Source organism: Aethalodelphis obliquidens, unplaced genomic scaffold, assembly GCF_003676395.1.
Source record: "Aethalodelphis obliquidens isolate GAN/ISIS:26980383/991018 unplaced genomic scaffold, ASM367639v1 scaffold32, whole genome shotgun sequence".
NCBI classification, from domain to species: domain Eukaryota; kingdom Metazoa; phylum Chordata; class Mammalia; order Artiodactyla; family Delphinidae; genus Aethalodelphis; species Aethalodelphis obliquidens.
The window spans coordinates 3,051,283-3,077,148 of NW_020837976.1; the positions used below are offsets into that span (position 1 = coordinate 3,051,283).

A 25,866-nucleotide genomic window follows, 5' to 3' on the forward strand; every position below is an offset into this window, starting at 1 on the left:
TGCAGTCTCTCCTCTAAACCTGACATTTTCTGTCTCCCATACCACCCCAGTTTAGAATTCACCCGGGAAATAATGCATGAACAGAGAGCCTGATTTGCTTGTTTATTTATAGTCCATGCAGTCGAATTCCGTTCAACGAGATCCAGCTGCCCTCTCGGGCAACCGGTTAGGCGGTTCAGGGACAGGGTAGAGCCTGGCCAGCGGAAGCCACACCCATCCGCTGCTCTCCCGGGCAAGGGCGGTCGCCACCACCAGTCCCGAGCCCTGGGCAGCGACCGGAAGTGCGGTCCGCCGGGGGCGGGGAACGGTGACCCAACGCGGAGCCCGGGGCGGCGGCCAATCGGAAGCTAGCATTCCAGCGTAAAGGGCGGAAGAGAAGAGGTCTACTTCCGGACGCGGCTGCCGCCGCCGCCGCCGCCGCCGCTGTAGGCGCCATCTGTCATCTCAGCTCCGGCACCAGCACCCCGTCGCCCCTACCCCGCTGCCTGTCTCCTCGGCGGAGGCTGCTTCCCGGTCCTGCCACCTCTCTGCTCTGTTCTCGTCGCTGACTTCTTACCCCACATGGATCTGGTCGGAGTGGCATCCCCTGAGCCCGGGCCGGCAGCGGCCTGGGCACCCAGCAAGGTGAGTGGCGGTCGGGCCTGACGTACCTGCCACAGTCGCCTGGGCTGGTCCTCTCGGAGGGCCCGGAGAGGGTGGCAGGCGCCGAAGCGGCTCCGCGGGCGATTCGGGAAGTTCTGGGCGGGACCCAGACCACCTCGGAACGGGGGACGGGCGGCGAGGCTGCGGGGCTCGGGGTGGGAGAGGCAGGGAAGGGGCACAGGCTACCAAAGTCCACCCTGGGCGGTTTGGAGTCTCTGTCTAGTTCTACACCTTGGTTTCTGAACCTCTGTAACAAATATTTGGGCAGGACTCGCTTAAAGGTGCTGACATTTGACGGAAAACAAGCACGAACTTGTTTTTCACCGGCCGCATGAATCAGTCCAGTTATACACAGAAAGCCCGACAGAAAGGTGGTTTAGGAAGCTGTTTCCTTAACTTGGCAAGCGTGGTTATCCTACTTGGGCAGTTTCTTGTTTTTGAAGTAGTAAAAGATAAATCCTAGGCGCACCCTCCCTCGGCTCCAGGCTAATTCTCAAGTGTTTACATACTGTTGAGACGGTTATGAAATTCTCATTTACCTGGGTTTTAACGTTTAAGCTTTTCCCTGTAATGGCCAACTAAAATGTTTATTTCACATTTGGTTTCTGGTTTCAGGCTGCTTCTTTTCATGATACTTTCATTAGAAGGTTGAAAAGATTCTTTTGCTACTTTATGGAGGGTTTTACTTGAAAGCAAAAGTGGGTCAATTGCGATTTTGTGTTCCTCAAATTAAGGTTGTGAAGGTTTTTTAACTTCATAATGGTTCTTTTTTGATTTAATGGACATATAACAACATATTTAAGGTGTACAGCATAATGATTCGTTATGTGTATTTATTGCAAAATGCTCACCACAATAAGTCTAGTTAACATACAGGATTACAATTTTTTTTCTTGTGATGAGAACTTTTAAGGTTTACTGTCTTAGCAACTTTCAGATATATAGTACAGGATTATTAACTATAGTCACCATGCTGTGCATGACATCTCATGCCTTATTTATTTTGCAGCTGGAAGTTTCTACCTTTTGACCACCTTTACCCATTTCATGCACTTCTTTACATGCTGACACAGAACATTTGTTCCATATAAAGGGTCACTCATGACTCTTACTAGATCTTCAGACTAGGTCTTAACAGAAAGTGGGGGAAATAAGTAGCTTTTAGGTAAAGCTTTTAGGTAAATTTTTATAAAAGTTCTCATACAACCGTAGAGAGAATCAAATATTCCATTGGCAAATGTGGTTACATCTATGTGTTACTTTGCGTATTTTTTTCTATCAAGGCTTTGTTTACAAGGCCAAGATCAGTAGACATAAAAGGATGAAATCAGTAGAGAGATACTAGTAAATATATACTTTACGTGTTAAACTCCTCCAGGTAAGCATCTGTAAAGCTTGTAAAAATGTCAGATGAAACAAACGTTGCTTAGAATACCTAACCTCAGAACAAACTTACAAAACGAATTCAGTAATAAAATATTTGATATCAGTCATATTTTCATTTAGGTGTACATCATCAGAACTATAAAATTTCATTTTCACTGTTCAACAAAAAATCATCTTGGGGTTTATTGATGTTCTGTTGAGAAGACAGCATTTTCATAGGCAAAACAAATAGAAAGATGCTACAAGTATTAATCATTTCCTTCTCTAACCTCTTGAAAGACTGAAGTGATTATAGAAGCCTTTGTGGAGGAGGTAGAGGTTTGAGGAAAGTCTTGGAAAATGGAAAGAATATTAAAGGCTGGCAGTTCTCGAAACTTTTGCATCAGGACTTCTTTACACTCTTAAAAAACATTGAGGACTCCAAGAATTTTTGTTTATATTGGTTATATCTATTGATATTTGTCATACCAGAAATTAAAACTGAGATATTGAAAAAAATGTTTAAGTGATTATGTTAATATAAATAACATTTTTATATTTAAAAAAACTATTTTCCAAAACAAAAAATTAGTGAAGAGTAGTATTGTTTCGTATTTTTGTAAATCTCTTTAATGTCTGACTTAATAGAAAACAGCTGGATTCTCATAGCTCCTTTTTTCTTCAATCTGTTGCGATATGTGTTAGTTGAAGTATATGATGAAAGTCTATCCTAACAAATATGTAGATTATAGCAGGCATAATTGAAGATGGGTAATAAGAGCACGGTAGACGCGCTAAGAACAAACTGAGTTAATCTCTAAAAATGCATATTTAAAAAAATATTGAAGTGTAGTTGATTTACAATTGTTGTGTTTAATTTCAGCTGTACAGCACAGTGACTTAGTTACACATATACATACTTTTTAAAAAAATTTTATTTATTTTATTATTTTTGGCTGTGTTGGGTCCTCGTTGCTGCGCGCGGGCTTTCTCTAGTTGTGGCGAGCGGGGGCTACTCTTCGTTGCGGTGCATGGGCTTCTCATTGCGGTGGCTTCTCTTGTTGCAGAGCACGGGCTCTAGGCGTGCGGGCTTCAGTAGTTGTGGTGCACGGGCTCAGTAGTTGTGGCTCATAGACTCTAGAGCGCAGGCTCAGTAGTTGTGGTGCACGGGCTTAGTTGTTCCGCAGCATGTGGGATCTTCCTGGACCAGGGCTCGAACCCATGTTCCCTGCATTGGCAGGTGGATTCTTAACCACTGCGCCACCAGGGAAGCCCAACATACATTCTTTTTTATATTCTTTTCCTTTATGGTTTATCACAGGCTATTGAATATAATTCCCTGTGCTATACACAGTGGGACCTTGTTGTTTATCCATCCTACATATAATAGTTTAAAATGCACATTTATATCCTCAGCCTACTTACTACCTTTGAAAATTTTAGAAAACATAAGAATACACATGCACACATTCTAGTAGCCACCAGAGTGCTGCCATCATATCTGATACAGACTCTGGAAAACCTCACTCCACACTCTTGAGAGAATGAGAATGGGAAAGACAAAAACTATCTTAGAACTATTATGAGAATAATTTTGACCTCTTAGACACCCTGAAAGGGACTTGGGGTCCCCAGTTACAAAATCCCAAACTGCTGTTATGAACAAAGAATTTTAGGGAGTATTCCAAGCAGGGAGAATTGACAAACTGTAGGCAAAAGTGAGGAAGTATGTAGCTCTGTTGGAAAGAGCTGTAACAAATGGATTAGTGGTACTCCTCAAAACTGTCAAGGTCGCGGGCTTCCCTGGTGGTGCAGTGGTTGGGAGTCCGCCTGCCGATGCAGGGAACACGGGTTCGTGCCCCGGTCCGGGAGGATTCCACGTGCCGCGGAGCGGCTGGGCCCGTGGGCCATGGCCCCTGGGCCTGCGCGTCCGGAGCCTGTGCTCCGCAACGGGAGAGGCCGCAGCGGTGAGAGGCCTGCATACTGCAAAAGAAACCAAAACAAAACCCAAAGACAAAAAACAAAACAAAACAAAACAAAAACTGTCAAGGTCGCCAAAAACAAAGTCTGAGAAACTCAGAGCCAAGAGGAGCCTAAGGAGACATGATAGCTAAATGTTATATGGTATCCTGGAAGGCATCCTGGAGTAGAAGAGGGCCGTTAGGGGAAAACTAAGGAAATCGGAATGAAGTATGCACTTTAGTTAATAATAATGATTTGGTTCATTAATTGTGACAAATGTACAGTATTTATATGGGGAAGCTGGGTATGGGGTATCTGGGGACTCTCGACACAATCTTTGTGATTTTTCTGTAAATCTAAAAATACTCTAAAATTGAAAGTTTAAAAAAAAAAAAAAGATTAGTGTTGTTGTACAGACCCAGATCACGTTTTGCAGAGATCCTTGTTTTGAGAAGTAAAATTACCCACTTAAATATTGTGCCTAGATTATGTCTTCTACCTGCATGCATGAGCAGAAAAGGGACCTTTCTGTGGGGTTATGGTTCTGTTGACTTGCTTCAAGTTGAGGACTGAATTTTTTTTATTATGTGCCTCCTTCATGTTTGCTTTTTTTTTTTTCAGTTTACTTGATTGTTTCCCCATAGTTGTGTGCAGTAAAACGTTAAAAAAAAAAGTGGGATGGGCAGCTGGGGATGCATCTTTAGGAGTGGAAGGAAGGGGGAATGATTTCCCACTAGTCTGCAGCCAGCCAGATGTGGGAGAATGGTGGTTGTGATGACCCCAAGTTGCTGAGTTTAGTGGTGGCAGTTTCCCAGAGGAGAGAAAAACAAGATTGGTGAGGGGTCTTCAGCAAACCGGAATCAGGGAGCTAGTGATGGGCTTGATAGATGTCATTTAAAGCAGAATAACTAATTGGAAAGGATTGTGTGGAGTTTCCCATCAGATCTTGATGCAGTGGGAAGTTTATGCTGGTGAAGGGAGTAGTGGGAAAGGACGTTGGATTGCTGGGATAGAGCAAGATGATGAAGGGCCTTTTACTCTTATCTCCTTAGATTTATTATTATTTGAACATTTGACAGAGTTTCTCTGTTCACAAGGAGTGTTTGACTTACTGAAGAGTTGCAAGATGACGACACAGGATTCCCCTCCATACACCCACTGGTGCCCATTTGTGGGAGGAGCCCCCAGTGCCTTTTCTAAGCCCCCTCAGGGTGGTGAACCGCTTGTGCCTGTGGAGGACTGTCCCTGCCCAGCAGCTCTCCCTCCAGCCCAGAACATTTTATGGAGGGATTTTGGCTACTGGTTTGAAGAGTTTGGATTTGATTTCAAAGTATAGAAGTTGGCACACTTTCGGAAGTCTTTACTTATTTATCCCACCCAAGGAAATTGTCTCAGTGTGAGGTTGCCCAGCTGAGCCGGTCAGCAGAGGTGCAGGGAAGTACAGCTCTAGAGTCTGAGGCTCCGAGGGGCAAGGTCAGTAGGAGTGGGCAGTTAGGGTATCTTGGTACTCTCTTGGTCTCTGCATGTTTCCCTTTCTGATTCAGTCTATCTTGGGGGTAGGTAAATCTCTGCCACAAAATAACACAGTTGCTGCCTCTCATTTTTGCCTCTCCGAGAGATTTTCCGCTGGTGTTTTAACACCTTAGAATTGATTGACTGCTGGCAAGAGAGTAGAAGCATCAGAAGTGGGTGGGCAGGGACTTCCCTGGTGGTCCAGTGGTTAACACTCTGAGCTTCCACTGCAGGGGGCACGTATTCCATCCCAGATCGGGGAACTAAGATCCCATATGCTAGGTGGCACGGCCAAAAACAAAACAAAAGAAATGGGTGAGCAAAGCAGCTGACTGCAAGGTGGAGAGAAGGACTTTAAAATAGGAGGGATGTAGAAAGGCACCAGACCTCTACCGCCTAGGCACAGCCTGGCAGTTCCATGAGATATCTCCAGGTTTCCTTTTGGCACATCTTGTTCAGTAAATACTTGAATGCCTCGTTATGTCTGAAGCTGTACACTGAACTCTGAGAATGAGAAGACCTTGCCCTTCAAGGGGCTCTTGCTGTGTTGTGGCTGACGCATTTAACTATCTAATACTGATGTGGGAAGATAAAGGAAAGGATCTAATTTTGTCTGATAAAACTGAGATAACCCTATGGAAGAGCTGACACTTAATTGGGTGAAATAGAGAAGGAAGAAAAACCTTTGAGAAAGAAGGGGATGTGTGAGGGGTGAAAGGCGTGGAAGGGTGAAACTATGCCATATTTAGCATTTAATTAGTGTTGCCAGAGTCTAGGATAGGTGAGAGTCAAGACTGGAAGGATAAATTAGGCAAGCTGTGAAGGGCATTCCTTACTGAGAAATTTGGATTTTAGACTGCAGGCAGTACAGCAGTTTGCTTCTCCCATCCCAGGACAAGGTGTTTAGGGAAGCAGTATAGCAAAACACTCTTAAGCCCTACTGCCTTGGTTCAAATCTCAGCACTTCCATCAACAGTGTTATCTTGGGTTAAAAGACTTTTCTGTGTCTCAGTTTCTGCATCTATAAAATGGGGATGATATTGCAACTACTCCAGTGTGTCACTTAATCTATGTAAGTTAGGTGTATTTAGCCAATATAGAGAGTATCCCCGTGGTGCCTGTTATGCTACTGTTAGTCGTTGCAAAATGTGATAGTTCTGAGCTAGAGAATACAGTTATTTGCCTTTTGGAACCTGGACTTTGATCAGACCAAGCATTTCTTGGTAAGAGGCAGCATTTATCTTCTACCTAGAAGATGCAGAAGCAAGTCAGGAGAGTCATGTGGCCAAAAGATTAGCTATATTCTCCAGATTACAGAGAGCGTCAAGATTACAGACCTCAAAATCCTCACCAGGAGAGTGCTCAAGATCTGAGTCAGTGGAAGTCATACCACACCATGAGGAAACCTTCCTGTTGTTTCCAGGCCTGGCCTTATACAAGGCCAGAACAGTTCTGCAATAGGCTAGTATAGGTGGGGGCTGGGGGCATCTCACCAGTCTCAGGGTGAGACTAGATAAAACTTGATTCTGATTCACTTAGGCATAAATATAATGATCATTTATCACCCTTATGTGCTTCACCCTAACAGTTTGAACCAAATAAATCCCTAAACCTCAACGTTATGGAACTTGAGCAAGGGTAAGTTGCCCAGTTATCCCTGGGAGTCACTCCAGCAGGCCGTTAGACCAACTAGAGGGCCTGTACTGGCTAGACTTGATTAAACAAATTTGTGGCCAAAACACTTACCATTATATGCTATATTCTAAATTAGACTCTCAGTAATAGTTAAGCAATGAGTTTGGATTTTATCCTAAAGGCAGTGGGAGACATTAAAACAATAAAGAGCTTTAAGTAAGGAACTGAACCAATCAGATCTGCGTTTTAGAAAAACCATTACGCTGTGGTGTGGAGAATGGAAGCAAGCAGAAAGATGAGTTAGGAGGCTCTTACAGTAGCCCAGTGATGGGAGGATGATACCGGAAAGGGGATAGAGAGCTGGGCAGCTTCAAGAGATACTTAGACATCTTATTCAGTATTAACGGTCTTAATCACTAGACTATCAAATGGAATCATTTGCTGCTGCTAAGTAAAGCCTGCCCCCCTCAAAAATTAGGAATTGTGAAGTAAACCTACGGTTTGTATGTATTTCAAGAGGGCTGAGATAGTGATGCCATCGAGGAGGGCTGAGTGGCTGGCTGCTCTAGAAGAGTCTCACAGAGTATTACTTTGCTCTAGTAGTATTGTTTCAAGAATCTATTTCTCAGCTTCCAAAGTTCAGAAATATAGGATTCATTGTTTGTTATTGCTGTTTTTATTTTCGCATATTCCAAGGTGTCTTGAAAGGGTCTGCCACACACTTTTTACATGTAGAAGACTTACTGCTTAAATTAGAAGGAAGTGTAACTTCTAAGTGGGCTTTGAATTGTGGTAGTTGGTATATAGCCTGTTCCTGTAAGAGGATCTACGCAGAAGCCAAACTATAAGCAGAAGGTTGCTTGGTGAGCATGGAATCAGAACAAGGGGCATTACATGAACTCATTGGCTAGTTGGTGATGCTAGAGTAGCCTGTGCTTCCCCTCAACTGTAAGGACATACCCACCAAGCAGGCTGGAGAGTGCTTTTGGCTGTCGTAGTTTAGGTTTATCTTTGATTAGATTTGAGCTGGGATATATTTTTCCTTTTAAGATGATTTCTGCAAAAAAGGTAAGCATTCCTTTTGAGTTGATTTAGATAGTCTAATTCTCAAAAGATAACCTTATTTCCAAGTTTGGAAAGTACTTTAAGTTCATTATTATGAATAGAATTGCCTTTTTTTTTTTATAGTGTCCATGGGCTACCCCTCAAAATACAATATCTTGTTCTTTGTCTGATGTAATGAGTGAACAGTTGGCTAAAGAATTGCAGCTGGAAGAAGAAGCTGCCGCTTTTCCTGAAGTTGTGTGAGTAAAATTCATAGAGACTCTATTTTATCTAGCAGCTTGTTATAACAGTCTTAGGATTTGATTAGTGATTGTCATGACAAATGATTCAGAAATACATTTAGAAAAGCAGTGCAATAGAAAGAGCACTGTTTTGGGAGTTCACTGATACATGGGTTTTGGTCCTAATTTTGTTACTAGTGTTCAGTATTATCTTGGGCAAACCACTCTGTTTCTCTGGGTTTTAGTCATTGCAACAGTTGAACTCTATTATCAAATAGATTAAAAAATAATGAAGTAGGGTACAGTTTTGATCAAATGTTTGTTGTTTATCTTTTCATATATATGTTATCTCTCCTTTGATCAGAATACAGAACGAATGAATTTTGGGTCTGTTTGGTTTTTATTATAGGCCCTTTAGCTTTCTCTTGAAGCTCTCCTAATCCTAGTTGGTGCTTTCACAGGTGCCTGCTATTGGTCAGAGGGCAGCTGGGCAGGAGAGGGTGAAGGGTTTGGTAAAGTTCTTTTCCATTGTTTCTTCAATACAGTTAACACTGAAAAGGCACATCTCACCCATAACTGGTAGCGTCTCTTTACACAAGCACATTATATTAGTCTATACTGCCTTATTTTGAATAGCGTTGCTGAAGGACCATTTATTACTGGAGAAAACATTGACACTTCCAGCGACCTAATGCTGGCTCAGATGCTACAGATGGAATTTGACAGAGAATATGATGCACAGCTTAGGCGTGAAGAAAAAAAATTCAATGGAGATAGCAAAGGTACTATGACCTTATTGTGTCAACTCCATCGGGTGGTAGAAAATGCTTGCAATGTGCCCCTAAATAAATCTTCAACCATTTTTGCCTTTTAAGTTTCCATTTCCTTTGAAAATTATCGAAAAGTACATCCTTATGAAGACAGTGATAGCTCTGAAGATGAGGTTGACTGGCAGGATACTCGTGATGATCCCTACAGACCAGGTATCTGTGCTTTTATTTTCTGGGGGCATAGAATGGGGATGTAGGAAGACTAAGTATTTTATATTTGTCTTTGAATCTCATTTGGTAATTTACTATTAGATTCAAATATCTTTTTCAGATAATAGTGAATGCAGCAATTTAGTCTTTGCTATTTTTACATACTTGGCTTGTCTTAATCGCCTTTAGCAAAACCAGTTCCTACTCCCAAAAAGGGTTTTATTGGAAAAGGAAAAGACATTACCACCAAACATGATGAAGTAGTATGTGGGAGAAAGAATACAGCCAGAATGGAAAATGTAAGTTACAGAAGTATTACTCTGAATCAAAAGTTTTATTAGAATAAGTTAAAAACATAGCATTCTAAATACAATATCTTTAAATTTCTAAAAATATCCTTCCTCCTTTCTAAGGATATTTTAGATGACAGTATAGCAACACTGTGGGAACTGAGCCACTAATGAGAATATAATGTACCTCAGAATAAAATCCTACATCAATATTAAGAAAACTAGTTTGATTTACATTGATTCTAAAATTAAGAAATGGTTCTTCTGAAAGTAACATTTATTTTTCAGCATCTTATTTTCCATAAAATACCTGAGAAACAGATAACAATGGTGATTGGGGGTTAAGAATGGGAGATAAATATACTTTCTACTGTATACCCTGTTATAATTTTTGAATTTTTTATCTTGTGCCTGAACTACCCCTGCAAAATCAGAAACACAATGTAATTTTTAAAAAATAGGAGAGGGCTTCCCTGGTGGCACAGTGGTTGAGAGTCCGCCTGCCGATGCAGTGGACACGGGTTCGTGCCTGGGTCCGGGAAGATCCCACATGCCGCGGAGCGGCTGGGCCCGTGAGCCATCGCCGCTGAGCCTGAGCGTCCGGAGCCTGTGCTCCGCAACGGGAGAGGCCACGACAGTGAGGGGCCCGCGTACCGCAAAAAAAAAAAAGGAGAAAAAGAAAAATGGCATTTTTTTCCTCCTTCGTAATTATCGTGGTTAATATAAAACATTTAGGCTTTAGAATACAAATACTTGTTAAGTAAACATATTCTAGAAATAATCCAGATCTGACTCTAGAACAACCCTGTCCAGTAGTACCTTCTGTGATAATAGAAATGTTCTGTGTCAGTGCTGTCTAATATGGCAGCCATATTCGACAATTGAGCACTTGAAATTTGGGTGGTACAACTGAGGAACTGAATTTTTAATTTTATTTTAATCAATTTAAATTTAAATATCCACATGTATCTAGTGGCTTCCGTATTGGACATAATTGTCATGGTGTGGGCATAGCTTGTGATTTTAACCCACTCTTCAAAAATAATTGACTATGAAAAAATTTTTTTTTTGGTAAGATTTGGTATGATTTCAAAATATAATGTGTCTTTGTCTGATGTAAAAGCATAAGGTATTTTAGCATATGTTCAAAGCATATGCTAAAATACCTTAGTTTTTAGATGTGTTTGGATGTTTTCTATGCATATAATAAACCTTCCCGGGGCTTCCCTGGTAGCGCAGTGGTTGAGAGTCCGCCTGCCGATGCAGGGGACACAGGTTCGTGCCCCGGTCTGGGAAGATCCCACATACCGCGGAGCCACTGGGCCCGTGAGCCATGGCCGCTGAGCCTGCGCGTCCGGAGCCTGTGCTCCGCAACGGGAGAGGCCACAGCAGTGAGAGGCCCGCGTACTGCAAAAAAAAAAAACATAAAAAATAAAAATAAACCTTCCCTTCCTTTGGGATACAGTTTCTTAAAAAGCCTTGTTTCCCTTTCTGTTGGGCTTACCAGTGAGTTATTTTGCTTTTTCCTCTGTAATACCTGTGGGTTCTGCTTTCATAGCATTATCATCTACTGAGTAGAAAACCCAATCCATGTAAAACTGATTTTCTCATTGTTTTTTGTTTTCACTTCCCCATTTTAAAGTACTCAGATGCTAATTTTTCTTCTTCTTTTTGGCAGTTTGCACCTGGGTTTCAGGTAGGAGATGGAATTGGAATGGATTTAAAACTATCAAACCATGTTTTCAATGCTTTAAAACAACATGCCTACTCAGAAGAACGTCGAAGTGCCCGCCTCCATGAGAAAAAGGAGCATTCTACTGCAGTAAGTATTCTTAACGTTTTTGTTTCTGTTTTTTTAGTGGAAAGATTCATATTAGAAAACTTCATGTTCAGGGAAAAAACAAGATAAAACTTCATGTTTGATGTTTTTTTCATGAGATTGACTTTTCAAATCAAAGATGTAAATGAAACCCAAGTAGCTTTGCCATTTGACTTTTCAGATTTCATGTAGTGGTTATTAATCACTTATTCAAAACTAACATTTCAGTGGTCATAATTAATTTGGACTGTGTAGTTTACATTGCATATGAAAAGTTGTTTCCTGTCATGACATATTTATAATAACTTAATAGTCTACAATGTTTTACCTTAACAAAGATAGTGTATAATATCTGAGAATAATTTTTAAAACTTTAGAAAAACAAACTAATGGTAAGTACATTAGGAGAGCTATTTAAACTTTGGAGATAAAATTTTGACTAAACTAGAGTCTGATTTTTAATGGTTCTTTTAGATATTCACTTTCAAAGACATTAGAGTTACAGAAATGAATTGTATCTCGACAGCACTCTTTTAAGAGCCTATTGTATATACACCTAGGTAAATTAATAATAAAGGTTAAAAAAAGTATATATTTTGAATGTTAGATACTAGAAATGGCTCAGAAAATGTTTTGTGATTACCAGTTATTTTCACTTACAGTGCTTTATCTTTTGTAGGAAAAAGCAGTTGATCCGAAGACACGTTTACTTCTGTATAAAATGGTCAACTGTGGAATGTTGGAGACAATCACTGGCTGTATTAGTACAGGAAAGGAATCTGTTGTCTTTCATGCATACGGAGGGAGGTAAATGAGCAAAATACAATACCATCATATCAACAAAAGCTTAGCCCCTTCTCCCTGATATTAATGGATTTATACAAAATCAAAGTTCATTCTGCATGGCAAACAGTTATTTTTAAAGTGTTATTGTAGGAGGTCTCAGCAGTATAGGGATGTGTAAAGAAAAACACAACCAGGGGTGTTCCCTGGTGGTCTAGTGGTTAGTATTCAGCTCTTTCACTGCTGTGGCCCAGGTTCAATCCTTGGTCAGGGATCTGAGATCCTGCAAGCTGTGCAGTGCAGCCAAAAAAAAAAACAAAACCACAATCATCCCAATTCTGCCATCCAGAGATAACCATTAATAATTTTGTTGTAGACTCCTCCAGGCTTTTTTCTGTGAATATATTATTTTTCACATTATTGTAATTATACCATAACATACAGGCAGCTGTAAGTGGCATAGCAAAATCTGAACCTGAGTTTGACTCAAAACCCACGTCTTTCCACTGTGGGACCCTTTGGTACCAGGTTGGGAGGGCCATACTTAGATCAGTTACCAATTCCTACCCTTTTAATAATGCTTTCATTATTTAAAGAAATGTCTTTAAAGATCATATGCCATTTTAGAGCTTACCCATTTTACTTTTGTTATGAGGGTTTAGTTGAGTAAAGGATGGTATGAGGAAGAGAAAAAATTTTAAACGTGGATGTTGTTGAGAGAACGTGCTTAAGCCAGGAATATGAAGTCACCTGGTTACTTAGCTTTGAAGTCTTACTAGTTCAGCAAGGCTTACTATCTCAGCTATTCCTTTACCTGAACATTATTTATAAACAAAAATGTTAAAATAGATTACAGATGATTCTAGTTTTTTTTAGGTTTAGAAGGTATTTATTTTATACTTAAGGGGATTCAAACAATTATTGGTCAAGTCCTTGTCTTTGTTTTTCTTAATTATTTAACTAGTCTCCCTTTCTAAATGAGACATATACATATAATCATGTATTGAATTATACTAAGTTCCGAAATGAAAGGGATAAAATGAATTTTAGGATAAAATGGCTCAACATATTTCAAGCAACGTGATATGGAGCAATTTACTAAATGTCATTTAAAAACTGACCCTTACCTCATAGGATTTTGTTGGGGGTAAATGAAATCATGTTTTATAATAACTGGTATATATTAATTTTAGTAAACATTTATTTTTTTCTGGCTTTAAGCTCTGTTGCCCTCTTTCCAAATTTCAGTTGAGCGTTCCCTGAGACCAGGCAAACATAACTTAATTGCACAAATTATTTTAAAATGAAAGATTACTCATGGTAGAAATTAAACTGTACAGAAAGGATTAAAATGAAGGTAGCCTTCATCTTACCAGCTGTCGCCCCACAGGTTTTTCCTCTAAGGGCAACCACTATTAATAGTTTTTAGTCTAGCCTTCCAGAAATTTTTATGCATGTATTTCTTATTTTGTTTGTACAAAAGAAATTATATTCTGCATTCAGCATCTTCGTTTTTCAGTTAATATATCTTATATCCTTTTATATTGCTGGTTTATATCATACCAGTTTTATAGTAGAACATTCTACTTTGTGAATATATAGGAATATCTTTGTACATATACTTTGGTGTGTTTTTGCAAATAAATCCTTAAGCTAAATTCCTAACATTTGAAATTTCTGGGGCAGAGACTACATGCATTTTTTTCCCCTTTCTGTTAAATAGTATAAGGTCTTATTGAATGGAGAGTATCAGATTTTGCTCACTGTTTGGGCCTCTGAGCTGGCTATTGTAGCAAGCAATGTTTCTTGATTTCTTTTATTTATTAAAAATTAAAGAAAAATTTTTTTCTTGTATGTCACACCAAAGACCAGAAATCTCAAATTTGTGTTTACATTTTAATGGTAGGGCAGTTGCAGTTTTCTCTACGAGCTAGTCACATCCTCAGGTTGCATACATTCTGAATGTCAGTAGGTATTACCAAATTGCCCTATGAGAAAGTTAACCAGTTTATGCTACCACCAGCAGTATGAGCCTGTTTCCCTCATCCTCATCAGTGCCTAGTCTTATCAAACAATACTTTTTTTGTCAGTGTGAAAGATGAAAAGTACCTTTTTAATATTTTGGTGTGCATTTATTTAATTATGGTTAAGTTTTTTTTTTTTTTTTTTGAGTGTATTGGCCTCTTAAGTTTCTTTTTCTTGTCAATTGCCTTGTTTAGCCTTTTCCATTTTCTGTTTTACTTAATGATGCTTTGATATAATGAATGAGCTCCCTTTCCTTCTGGTGGAATTGGTATTGTAATCTGTACTTTGGCATTTGTAAATTAGCAAAGCTAGAGAGCATTCGGTTTTCAGCAACTGAGAGTAAATATTTTTTAAAGTGTATGTTAGTTTTCTCTGCTACATAACAAATTACCACAGATTTAGCAACTTAAAACAACACCTATTTATTATCTCATGGTTCCTGTTGATCAGAAGTTCGGGCAGGCACGGCCTAGCTGGGTTCTCTGCTCAGGCTCTCCCAGGGCTGCAATCTGCGTGTCAGCTGAGCTGCATTCCTTTCTGGACATGGGTTCCTATTCCCTTGCCACAGTTCAGTTCCCTGCAGCTGTAGGACAGAGGTCTCTACTTTTTGGTTGGCTGTCAGCCAGGGGCTGCTCTCAGCTCCTAGAGGCCCCTGCAGGTCCTGGTCATGTAGCCCTTTCATACAGCAGGTTACTTCTTCAAAACCAGCGGGAGACTCTCTCCCTTCAGTCTCCTGAGACTGAGTCTTAGACAATGGAATGTAATGCTGGGCACGACTATACCATCACCTTTGCCATATAATGTAAGCTATTCAAGGGAGTGGCTATCCCTCCCACACTCAAAGGGAGGGGCTTATACAGGGTTGTACACCAGGGGCTGGGATCTTGGGGGGCATTTTAAGTTCTGCCTACCATAAAGCTCTTCTGGGTTCTGTCAGTCTCAGGTTGGCCAAGTAATCAACAGTTATTTGAATAGTAATATGTTCTAGATTTTTCAGGGAATAAGTGTATAACATGTTTTCTATTGTCAAAGAGCTTATGGTATATCCAAGAGGAGAACGTTACAGTAAGAACCGTTATGGTCCATTAAAGATAATACATAATAGAGTACGCAGTTAGACAAGTGAGACCTCAGGATAGGAATAGAGAACAGAAGAAGATCATTGCCGGTCACATTCAAGGAAGAGGTCATGATGAAGTTGGATCTCAACCTGGATTTTAAAAATAGGTTAAAAAAAAAAAAAAAAAGACAACCCTCCCCACCCCCCAGTACTGAGTGCAAAAAGCTATTTGCAGAATATATACAGTATACCATCTGTTTAAATTTTTAGTTATACAGAATGTAACATACATGGTTTTTTAAAAATGTATGTTTGTGGATACTTACGTATGTGTGTGTATCTTTTTAAAAAGACTAGAAGGGTACTATTCATGATTGTGATTGTCTCTAAAGAGTTGGAATGGGGACTGAAACTACCAGGGGTGGTAAATAATCAAAAGGAACTTCAGCTTTATCTGTAAAGTTTAATTCTTTTAAAAAAAAAAAAAAAGTGGGGTGGGGGAGGGGTGCTGAAAATGGGAGGATTGAAATTTAGGCGATGAGACTTGTCAGTGAGGAAATTAGAAGGTATATACGTAGAGGTAATAAGATGTAAAATTGTGTAAGCAAACCAAAAATTGGTAAGGAGGACCTTAAAAGCTAGGCAGAGGGATGTGTAATTTAGTGAGAAACACAGAAGTTTTTTTAGTAAGAGAATGATGAGATTAATCTTACAAATTAGATTTTATCCTAGAGACCTTCCAAGTTAGGGATCTCCTAAGTGGTGTTTTTGGTTTTTTTTTGTGGTGTGCGGGCCTCTCACTGTTGTGGCCTCTCCAGTTGCGGAGCACAGGCTCCAGACACACAGGCCCAGCGGCCATGGCTCACGGGCCCAGCCGCTCCGCGGCATGTGGGATCTTCCTGGACCGGGGCATGAACCCGTGTCCCCTGCATCGGCAGGCGGACTCTCAACCACTGCGCCACCAGGGAAGCCCCAGTGGTGTTTTTGATAGGGCCTCATCTACCTACGGTTAAATTGTTTCAGTGACAGGAAACTTACCATCTCAAAATCCAAAGACGTTTATTATAACATCTTTAAATTATTGGGAATTTCTTCCTTGTAAAGGATCTCTAGGCTGTCTCCCTGAAAATTGGTTCATTCATTCACCAAGTATTTGTGCAACTTCCGTGTTCCAGGCTCTTCTAGGTGCTGGGGCTACAGCAATGTATGGTACAAGGAAGGTCCCTGCTCTCACAGAATGTGCTTCCTCCCCACCCCTCCCTTCAGTCCCCTTCCAGGACTATCAGATATGTGCTACGCAAATAGATAAAATAGGGTGATGTCATAGTGACTGGTTGACTGCTTTTTATCTGTAGGACAGGGGAACCTCTGATGAAGGTTTCCAAGGTGAGGTGTGTTTCGAAGGTGAGAGTGGACAGTCTGTGCTGTTGGATTGGATGTGTGGTGTGAGAGGATAGATTCTTGGCTAGAGCAGCTGGGTGGTACCATTTACTGAGGTGAGAGACTGGGGATAGGCAGGTTTAGGGTACAGTTATCAGGGATTCTGTTTTGGGCATGATATGTTTGAGATGCCTTCTCGACATCCAACTGAAGTCAAGTAGGGATGAGATAAATGGGCCTGAACTTCTGGAGAAAGTCAAGACTAAGGATAGAAATGTAGCAGTTATCTGTATTTAGATGATATCTAAAGCCATGGAGCTGTCACACTTCTTAGGTAGAGAAGGCAGTTAGGAAGAGAGGGCGTTACTTAGAACCAGTTAGAGTTTGTACTGTAGCCTTCTGAGGCTACCTGGAGGAGGAGGAGTCTGCTGGGAAAATATGGTCCCAGAAGGAGGGGATTGGGAGTTTGAGTCAGATTCTGTGCTCTAGATATAGTTCCTTTCTTTTCCAGACTAACATCCCTTCAGAGGTTCAAAGGTAAATCTTGTCTCTCCTTCTACCTTCCCCCTTTGGTTCGCACTGCCACCACCATGGTTTAGACCCTCTCAGTGGCTCGCTGTTGTGGGACTGTTGAATTAGCATCCTAAGCATCGTCTAGACTCTTTTGCTCCCTTCCATTGAGTTTTGCCTCTGAACCATCCCGGGCAGACCATAGCCTATTTTAAAGTGTATAGGTCTTCATTGTTCCTCAAGTTTAATTCCATAGTCATTAAATGAAGATTATATTATGGGTTGTTGAAAACTGTTGAGAATTTATTTGAAAGTGTGTTTTATTAAAAAAGCTAAAACCTAGGGTTTTCTTAAGACCTCAAACTTGAAGGCTTAAAAAAAAAACCAACCCAAGACTTGACATTCTCAGAGAAGGCAGATCCACTTTCATGTCATAAAATCTTTATTTTGAAATTGTTTTGTTATCTGGCGACTTGAACTGACTTAATGTTTGTTTCTTCCACTTAGCATGGAGGATGAAAAGGAAGATAGTAAAGTTATACCTACAGAATGTGCCATCAAGGTATTTAAAACAACCCTTAATGAGTTTAAGAATCGTGACAAATATATTAAAGATGATTTCAGGTTTAAAGATCGCTTCAGTAAACTAAATCCACGTAAGATCATCCGCATGTGGGCAGAAAAAGAAATGCACAATCTCACAAGGTAAAGAAAATCATCGTGCTAGAAGTCATCTTGGGTGATCACCTGTTTGTATTAGGCCTACCAGCCAGGCAAAAAACCCACACTTTCTTTCAAATTCATTTATAGAAAGTATGAAAGGCCTTGAAATTCTAGTGCTTAAGGAGAGTTTCTGTAAGAAAACATTTCCATGTATATAACCTGAATTCATACTTGTAGGATGAAAAATCCATTTTGTTTTTCTTTCCTCAGTAAAGTTTGAGGGAAATTAAGTCATTTTCAACTGCAGATATTTTGTCATGTATCTAAACGCTATCTTTTCCAGTTTCCCGTTAGGCATATTACAAATAATGATTTCCTTTTTTGTTTCAGAACATGTTTATTCTATCTAATGTTTGTTCATTTGGTGAGGGCAGGGTTTTACCAGTCAAATTGCATTTTGCTTTAATTTATTAGACTTGTTTCTCAATTCTCTACGCAGAATTTATCAAGGAATTTGCTTTGTCAACCAAGAAATTAATAATCTTTCTTACATACAAACCTGCCCACATCTGAACCGTGAAAGCTTTTAATTTTAGTTTGTTTTTCCTAAAGATGTTTGCTTTCAAAAGTAATTATCTATATTTATTAGCTGCAAAAGTCTTCTACTTAGTAGGACTTCTAATTAGAATAATTTCCTAAGAGGTCTTGCTGTCCTCCGATCTCTTTTCTGGATTACTAAGATCTCATCACTGCCTTTCTTAAAATTTTTCAGCGGCTCCCATAGTCTTTGGTGTAAAGTTCAAAGTCATCTTGCGATGTGGAGCCTGCCTGTCTCTGTAGCCTAAACCCACATTGCCCTTCCTCCTACTCATGATCCAGCTGCGTTGATTTATACACACTCCCCACATGGACTGTGCTCCTGGACTCCTCTGTGCATCTCCACAGCATCTCCCCACAGTTGGAACCTGGCTAATTCCTATTTGCCTGCTTCTTCCTTGATGCCTCCTACCCCCACCTCTGCCAGTGCATGTACCACATTGCGCTGTAATCATCTCCTCACTTGTCTGTTGTTTTCACCAGGCCGCAGGCTCCATGAGGGCAGAGGCTGTTCTTACTGCCTTTGCCTTCCAACATTCCCCAGATTACAACATAGTGCCCCCTCATTGCAGGACCTTGTTAGATATTTGTTGAATAAATGAAATTTCCTCTCCTTCTGATCTTTACATTCTTAATCATTTCTTTCTGTATAGAATGCAGAGAGCTGGAATTCCTTGTCCAACAGTTGTGCTACTAAAGAAACACATTTTGGTTATGTCTTTTATTGGCTATGATCAAGTTCCAGCCCCTAAATTGAAAGAAGTAAAGCTCAGCAGTGAAGAAATGAAAGAAGCCTACTATCAAACTCTTCATGTAAGTTGTGCCTTTCAGACCATTCACACACCAGCTTTAAACAATATTTCCTCTAAACGAAAAAAGAAATTCCTAAAATAGTACTATTTTAAGGTGATATAACGAGGACAAACTGAAGTTTGTGAAAGAATGTTAATATTGAAGAATTGTCTTTATATCAATATGCGTATGTCTTGAGTTGTTTTAGGAAAATCTTAGTGGAGAAAGTGAGGGCTCAGTTGTTAGCATTAATGACATAGAAGCCAGAAGCTATTATTGACAAAACTTCATTAACTAAAACTTGATGTTACTGTATTTAGCAGATATAGTGCCTCATTAGTTTGTGTGCCTTTTTGAAACAGTGAAGGGAAATACCTTTCCTGTTGGGGAATTAGAGGGAAGCAGATTTGGTCAATGAAAGTAAGTGATGATGAAAAAGAAGGTAGTAAGGGGTGGTTTCTCCATCTGTGCAGGCATTAGAGTTGGGAGGCACTTGTCAGGAGTCTTGAGGAAGCTATTTATGCTTTGGGACAGCAACCAAATTCAGTCTGGGGTCCTTCAAGCTTAAGAAATGCTCCTCATATTGTTGTTGTTCCTCTGTATTGTCTTTTTTTTTTTGTCTTAATTGAATAGTGGCGAAACATGTTTTTTTTGTTTATTTATTTATTTATCTATGGCTGCGTTGGGTCTTCGTTGCTGAGCACGGGCTTTCTGTAGTTGCAGTGAGTGGGGGCCACTCTTCATTGCCATGCATGGACTTCTCATTGCGGTGGCTTCTCTTGTTGCAGAGCACAGGCTCTAGGCACGTGGGCTTCAGTAGTTGTGGCTCGTGGGCTCTAGAGCGCAGCCTCAGTAGTTGTGGCGCACAGGCTTAGTTGCTCCGCGGCATGTGGGATCTTCCGGGACCAGGGCTCGAACACATATCCTCTGCATTGGCAGGCAGATTCTTAACCGCTGCGCCACCAGGGAAGTCCAAAACATATGTTTTTAAAACAGTCTCTGCGTGGAACTCTTATATCATGCAGCAGTTGATGTGAATATGAACGTATTATCCAAATTAATTTTTTAAGATATAGTTAGATAATCCAACTTTCTCTGCCTTCAGTTGGAAAACATTCAAAGAAAATTAAGCCTACTTTTCTGGCTTCTTTTGGCTGTGGGGTGGCTGGGGCAGAGATTAAGTAGTGATGTGCCCTTCCTATTTGATTCTATTAAAGCTGGGAAACAAAGCATTAATGCTGATTTCTACTATGAGGCTAGGGGTCACCATTAGTCATGAATATATAATGCCGCTTAATTAAGAAGAATACTTCTTTCCCACTCTGTCTGGCAGGAAGTACTTTTTACCTTGGAGTTGTATACACTCCATAGAGCTCTCAGTGGGATGTTTGCCCTTTTATGAAGGATAAGCCTAGGTCCCCTGGTTAGTGACCATAGCTGTCTTACGTATGTGGGATTCCAGGACTACCCTTTGGTCTCCTGATCTCATTGCTGTCACATGGATAGGGAAGTAGAGTGTCATGTGCTCTTCCCTTCCATTGTCTCACTGTGCTCACACCCTCCTTCAGGGTAGAAAAAAAAACCAAAAAACCAGTCCTAGACTGTACAAAGAAGAAGTAAGTTCTTTACCCTGGTTTTGCTCTTTATGGAAAATATTGGGTGACATAGACATTTTAGTTGTGTAGGTAAATTAGAGTTGTTCCTTCATTTTCTAAATGTCTGCCTTGCCTCCTTACAGTTGATGCAGCAGTTATATAATGAGTGTAAGCTCGTACATGCCGACCTCAGTGAGTACAACATGCTGTGGCATGCTGGGAAGGTGAGGAGCATTTTGTTAACGTTCAGGTTAAGTGACTTGATGTAAATTACTGAAGGTACAGAAATCACTGTGCTCTATATTTAAATAGGTCTGGTTGATAGACGTCAGTCAGTCTGTAGAACCAACCCATCCTCATGGCCTGGAGTTCTTGTTCCGTGACTGTAGGAATGTCTCACAGGTAGGCATGTAAACTAACTGTCTTTTTTATGGGCTATAACATATTCAAACATTTTTCTCACTCCTAAGGCAAGTAAGATGATTGTATTCTTAGAAATTAAAGGAAGAGTTTAGTTAACTGGTTGCTTTCAAGGTAAAGAGACAAAGATTGATTTGTCAGATTTCATTTTTTGCAAGAATTTGATTGCATGGCCCACATTTGGGCCACTGAATTAAATTTCCAAGAGAGTAAGTTTTTATTTTGGTTCTAAATATTTAAGCAGTCAAGTAGACATTTAATATATGCACAGTGCTTTAAGGGAAGCTGGCCTGAAGCAAGCCTGCATGCTTACTGCCATTGTTATTAGACTAAAAGAATAGTTTTCCTAGTGGTATAGTCTGACCACATTCTCTGAGGCAGAGTGAACAGATTAGGGAAGGTAAAACTCAGTAATCACAGAGTTGGGAAGCATTTGTTTGCTATTTCTAAAGGAAATGAATTGTCAGCAACAGATTCAGATAGAGATGATCTTCCTAAATATGACAGAACAACTTTATTTTGGAAATACATTCTGAGCCTACTGGAAAATGTTAATTCATGGGATTTAGTGATTATTTTGTGTCTGCTCATTCAAAGCAACGCCAAGCAATTTTACATATACCACTCATACATAGCTATGGAAGGTGCAATATGACAAACTTACTAAGTCTAGACGACAGCCCAGATGTGTGAGAGGACAGTAAGCAAGTAGAACCTGAGTGTAGTTATACTTGAATTGGAAACATCTGTAGCTTAAAAATTACGGAAGGAATTCACTGGCGTTTTACAAGTACACTGTTCCCTGTTTTTTTTGTTGTTGTTGTTTCTAGGAGAACCTTGCTAATAAGTCTACTGACTTTCTTATATTTCTTTACTAGTTTTTCCAGAAAGGAGGCGTAAAGGAAGCCCTTAGTGAACGAGAACTCTTCAATGCCGTTTCAGGCTTAAACATCTCGGCAGATAATGAAGCTGAGTTCTTAGCTGAGGTAAGTGTTACAAGGCTGTTTTTCACCTTGCTGTTAGTGGGGACCTGGATAGAGTAGATAATGAAAACCAGAGCTAAGTTTATCCTCTCATCCCCTCAAAAACAAAATTAATTAGAGATTTTTCCTTTCTTGAGATACTGTTTTTGATCCTTCTTTTCCAGGCTTAAACCCTAGGATAAACATAACAGCAAAACACTTCTTCAAGAAGTTCATAGTTTGGTTGAGATGGACAAATAACACATTTCCAGTATATGCCTTTTTCCCTGACCGGTGAACACTCTGGGTGACACAAAAAAGCAGTAACACTTGGTCCCTGCCTGCCTTTAACTGAATACAGAGATTCAGCAGTGGCCATTCTTGGAAATACCCAGTCATTACAATGTGGACCTACAGAACAATACAATAATAAAAAAAAAAAATACCTCCGGGGAAGTTCTCTGAAAATTGAACAAAAACTGAAAAGTGAAACAGCAGCTTATTATTTCCAGCAACCTGCCAAAGCAGAGAATGATTATAGAATCTGTTCCAGAAATCCCCATATTGACTTGAATTTGGCCAAGCTGTGCTGGAGTCTAAGGCCAGAAGCGAAGTAACAGGAAGATGGTAAATCCAGCCTTTAGTTCAGTACAGTTGCTCTGTACAGTTACTGGGTGTTACTGCTGTTGAATCAACTTTGGAATTTCCTTTTTCTTGTTCCCTGAAAGCTGTATAGGTTATATAGTAAAACATATCTGATGCCAATTGCTAGCTTGATAAAGACACTAAACATCAACCCTGGTAATGGAATCAAGTAAAAACATACATGTATGTGACCCACTGTAATATGTGTCACACACTGTAATTCTTATTCAAGGCCAATGTCGTTAGGAATGACCTAGTTTTAAGAGAGTAAAAATACTGGTTCAATCTCAAGCGTAATTGCTGTGAAGTAGGATTTTGACAAATGGATTTAATATATTAATTTTATAGATAGAAGCTTTGGAGAAAATGAATGAAGATCACGTTCAGAAGAATGGAAGGAAAGCTGCTTCATTTTTGAAAGATGATGGAGGTCCGCCAGTGTTATACGACGAATAGCACTAATATCCACTGCTTTCAGTGTTAACACAGTGGTGATTGTCAGCTGCCATTAGCAAATGAAGTTATGGGTGACTTGAAATACCAAAACATGAGGAATGTACAATGGTGCTTCTGTGCTTTTTTTCCCTTGTAACCCATATGCCAGGTATGTGGAATTTTTAGCTCGGCATTGAGAGACTGAAATGTCAACTACCTCTCATGATATGAATAGGATAATATAATTCTTCACAGCTACAGGTTATCTAGCTGAAATCAACCTGATTTTAAGGATTTGTGGCATAAAATGTTTGATGAGAATTTTTAACATTTCCAAATATGGGAGGAAGGGACAGATGTGTTTACAAGGGAGGCTTTTATTACAACTCACTTGCTTTTTTCACCTCCCTGCTTTGTGTTGCGTCTTTCCTCATATATTTTATTTACCTAAAATTAGCCCTTCTCAGTTCTTTTTCCAGACTGTGACCATGATTCTAAAGGAAAATTTCTTCTCTTTAGTAGCTGATATAAATGGAAATTTGGTTTCAGAATGGCTGACAGAAATAGACATAAGCAAAGTACTTTTTTTGGTATATCTTGAATTATGAACTGAATTCTTCTTTTCCACACTCATATGCAAGGAAAGGCATCATCGGTTTCTGAAAGAGATAAATATATAAGTACTTTTCAACTATCCAAATTTTTTAAATTTAACTTTCAGCTTTTCTACATTTAGGTGAAATAGTTAGGATGTAACTCACGGTGCAGCTGCTCTGCATTTATAATGAAAATGTAAATTATCTAGAAGGACAGAATGGAATCTTTAACCATGTTTGACATATTTTAATGAAGTCAGTGAAACAAAGTTCAGTTTACGTTTCACTCAAACTATATACTTACTAATTGATTTTGAGAGAAATATAGCAAGCTAATTAGAAACATTGTATCATCAAATGATGAAAAGTATGTATAAAACAAGTTGAGTACCAAATTAACCAACTAATTTGAACTATCTGGCCTAACTTTTAATAATGTTTAGTACTGGCCAGACTCCACTTCTTAATGCAGCCAAAGTACATTGGCTTTGTTAGGATTGAAGCTCATTCACTGCAACAGAATCATTCCTCCTATTGTTGGAATCAGATTGGAATCACTAAAGACCTAACCTTTCTGTCTGGTAATAGAAAGTAAAAATCTGAACTTTGCCCTTGAAAGCTTCTACATTAAAATTATTTAAAAATGCCAAATATATTCTTTCTAGAAAAATAGTTTTGTTTCTGTTGTATAACTTTTAATTGCATTTCAGAGAAGTGTGATTTGGGGTACTCATTACGTTTCTGAAATGTTTACCACTATGAAAGAAATATTTAGATGACTGGTGATTATTGGCATTACAGAAGTTTCAAAGAACTAATTTTAAGAACAGTTAACCATTAAATTTTGTTTTGTTTTGTTTTCTGACATACTCTGACGGTAGCAGCAAACTGTTGCTGTGTGGCGTTCCTGGAGTGTGCTGTGAACATGCTTCTTAAGAAATTAAAAATGAAGAGATCATTTTAGAATTGGTTCTCTGTGTGGATTCTTCCTGTTCCTTGGAAGTATTAACTTATGTCCTGGCACCAGGTTACCCCTTCTGTTTAAGTTAAACAGTGCTATTTTCAGCAGTTTTTTTCCTCTCAACTTCCCATCTTTAGATTTCACTTTTAAATGACCTACTTCACATTACAAACAGGTTTTTCCTCTCATATAGATCAGTGAGTAAATTTTTCACACAGTGGAAAAAGAAAGTGGAAAATATTGATTTGCTAAATAGTCAAATACAGATGGGGGAAAAAAATGGAAATAAGCATATTTTGTTTCACTTTAATGGAAGTGGATATATGAATATCTATAAGATAAATTATCAAAATAAAGATTATATGTAGAGAATTTTTATTTCAACAAGATAATTTTTTGCCAGTTTCTTTAAAAAATCATCTTTTCTGCTTACAAAAGTAAGATGTGCATTCTCGTTTATTTGATTTTTATTTTATTTATTTTTGGCTGTGTTGGGTCTTTGTTACTGCACGTGGGCTTTTCTGTAGTTGCAGTGAGCGGGGGTTACTCTTCATGGCAGTGCACGGGCTTCTCATTGTGGTGGCTTCTCTGGTTGCGGAGCATGGGCTCTAGGCGTGCGGGCTTCAGTAGTTGTGACTCGCGGGCTCTAGAGCGCAGGCTCAGTAGTTGTGGCACACAGGCCTAGTTGCTCCGAGACGTGGGATCTTCCCGGACCAGGGGTCGAACCTGTGTCCGCTGCATTGGCAGGCAGATTCTTATCCACTGTGCCACCAGGAAAGCCCATGCATGCTCATTTAAATTTAAATATTATAGAAATTCAGAAATGCTAAAGTAAAGGTCCCTTGCATTCCAAAAATCATTGCATGTAGTGGGGCATACACCCCTGCCAATTTTTTTCCCTCAGCAAATGTTATATTCTCTTTAAAAAAAAAAATCTTTGAACGGAAAGTG

General features: G+C 39.6%; 1 protein-coding gene across 3 annotated transcripts in view; it reads left to right on the forward strand.

Annotated features, from left to right (window-relative positions):
- The first annotated feature begins 383 nt into the window (after window positions 1-383).
- The window catches only part of RIOK3 (RIO kinase 3), a 32,746-nt gene continuing 7,263 nt past the window's right edge, over window positions 384-25,866 (forward strand). For 2 of the 3 annotated variants that reach the window (XR_003437253.1, XR_003437252.1), the window contains exons 1-13: window positions 384-624; window positions 8,305-8,420; window positions 9,039-9,184; window positions 9,278-9,385; window positions 9,572-9,681; window positions 11,351-11,494; window positions 12,171-12,298; window positions 17,757-17,954; window positions 19,163-19,322; window positions 21,040-21,120; window positions 21,209-21,298; window positions 22,195-22,302; window positions 23,272-23,527. Coding sequence is in view for 1 of the 3 variants with exons in the window: in XM_027127607.1 (XP_026983408.1) it covers window positions 562-624; window positions 8,305-8,420; window positions 9,039-9,184; window positions 9,278-9,385; window positions 9,572-9,681; window positions 11,351-11,494; window positions 12,171-12,298; window positions 17,757-17,954; window positions 19,163-19,322; window positions 21,040-21,120; window positions 21,209-21,298; window positions 22,195-22,302; window positions 23,272-23,379 (1,560 nt within the window). In the remaining 2 variants the exon portion in view is untranslated. Of the gene's footprint in view, window positions 625-8,304; window positions 8,421-9,038; window positions 9,185-9,277; window positions 9,386-9,571; window positions 9,682-11,350; window positions 11,495-12,170; window positions 12,299-17,756; window positions 17,955-19,162; window positions 19,323-21,039; window positions 21,121-21,208; window positions 21,299-22,194; window positions 22,303-23,271; window positions 25,292-25,866 lie in introns of those variants that run through there. The other variant, XM_027127607.1, reaches the window with a different exon arrangement.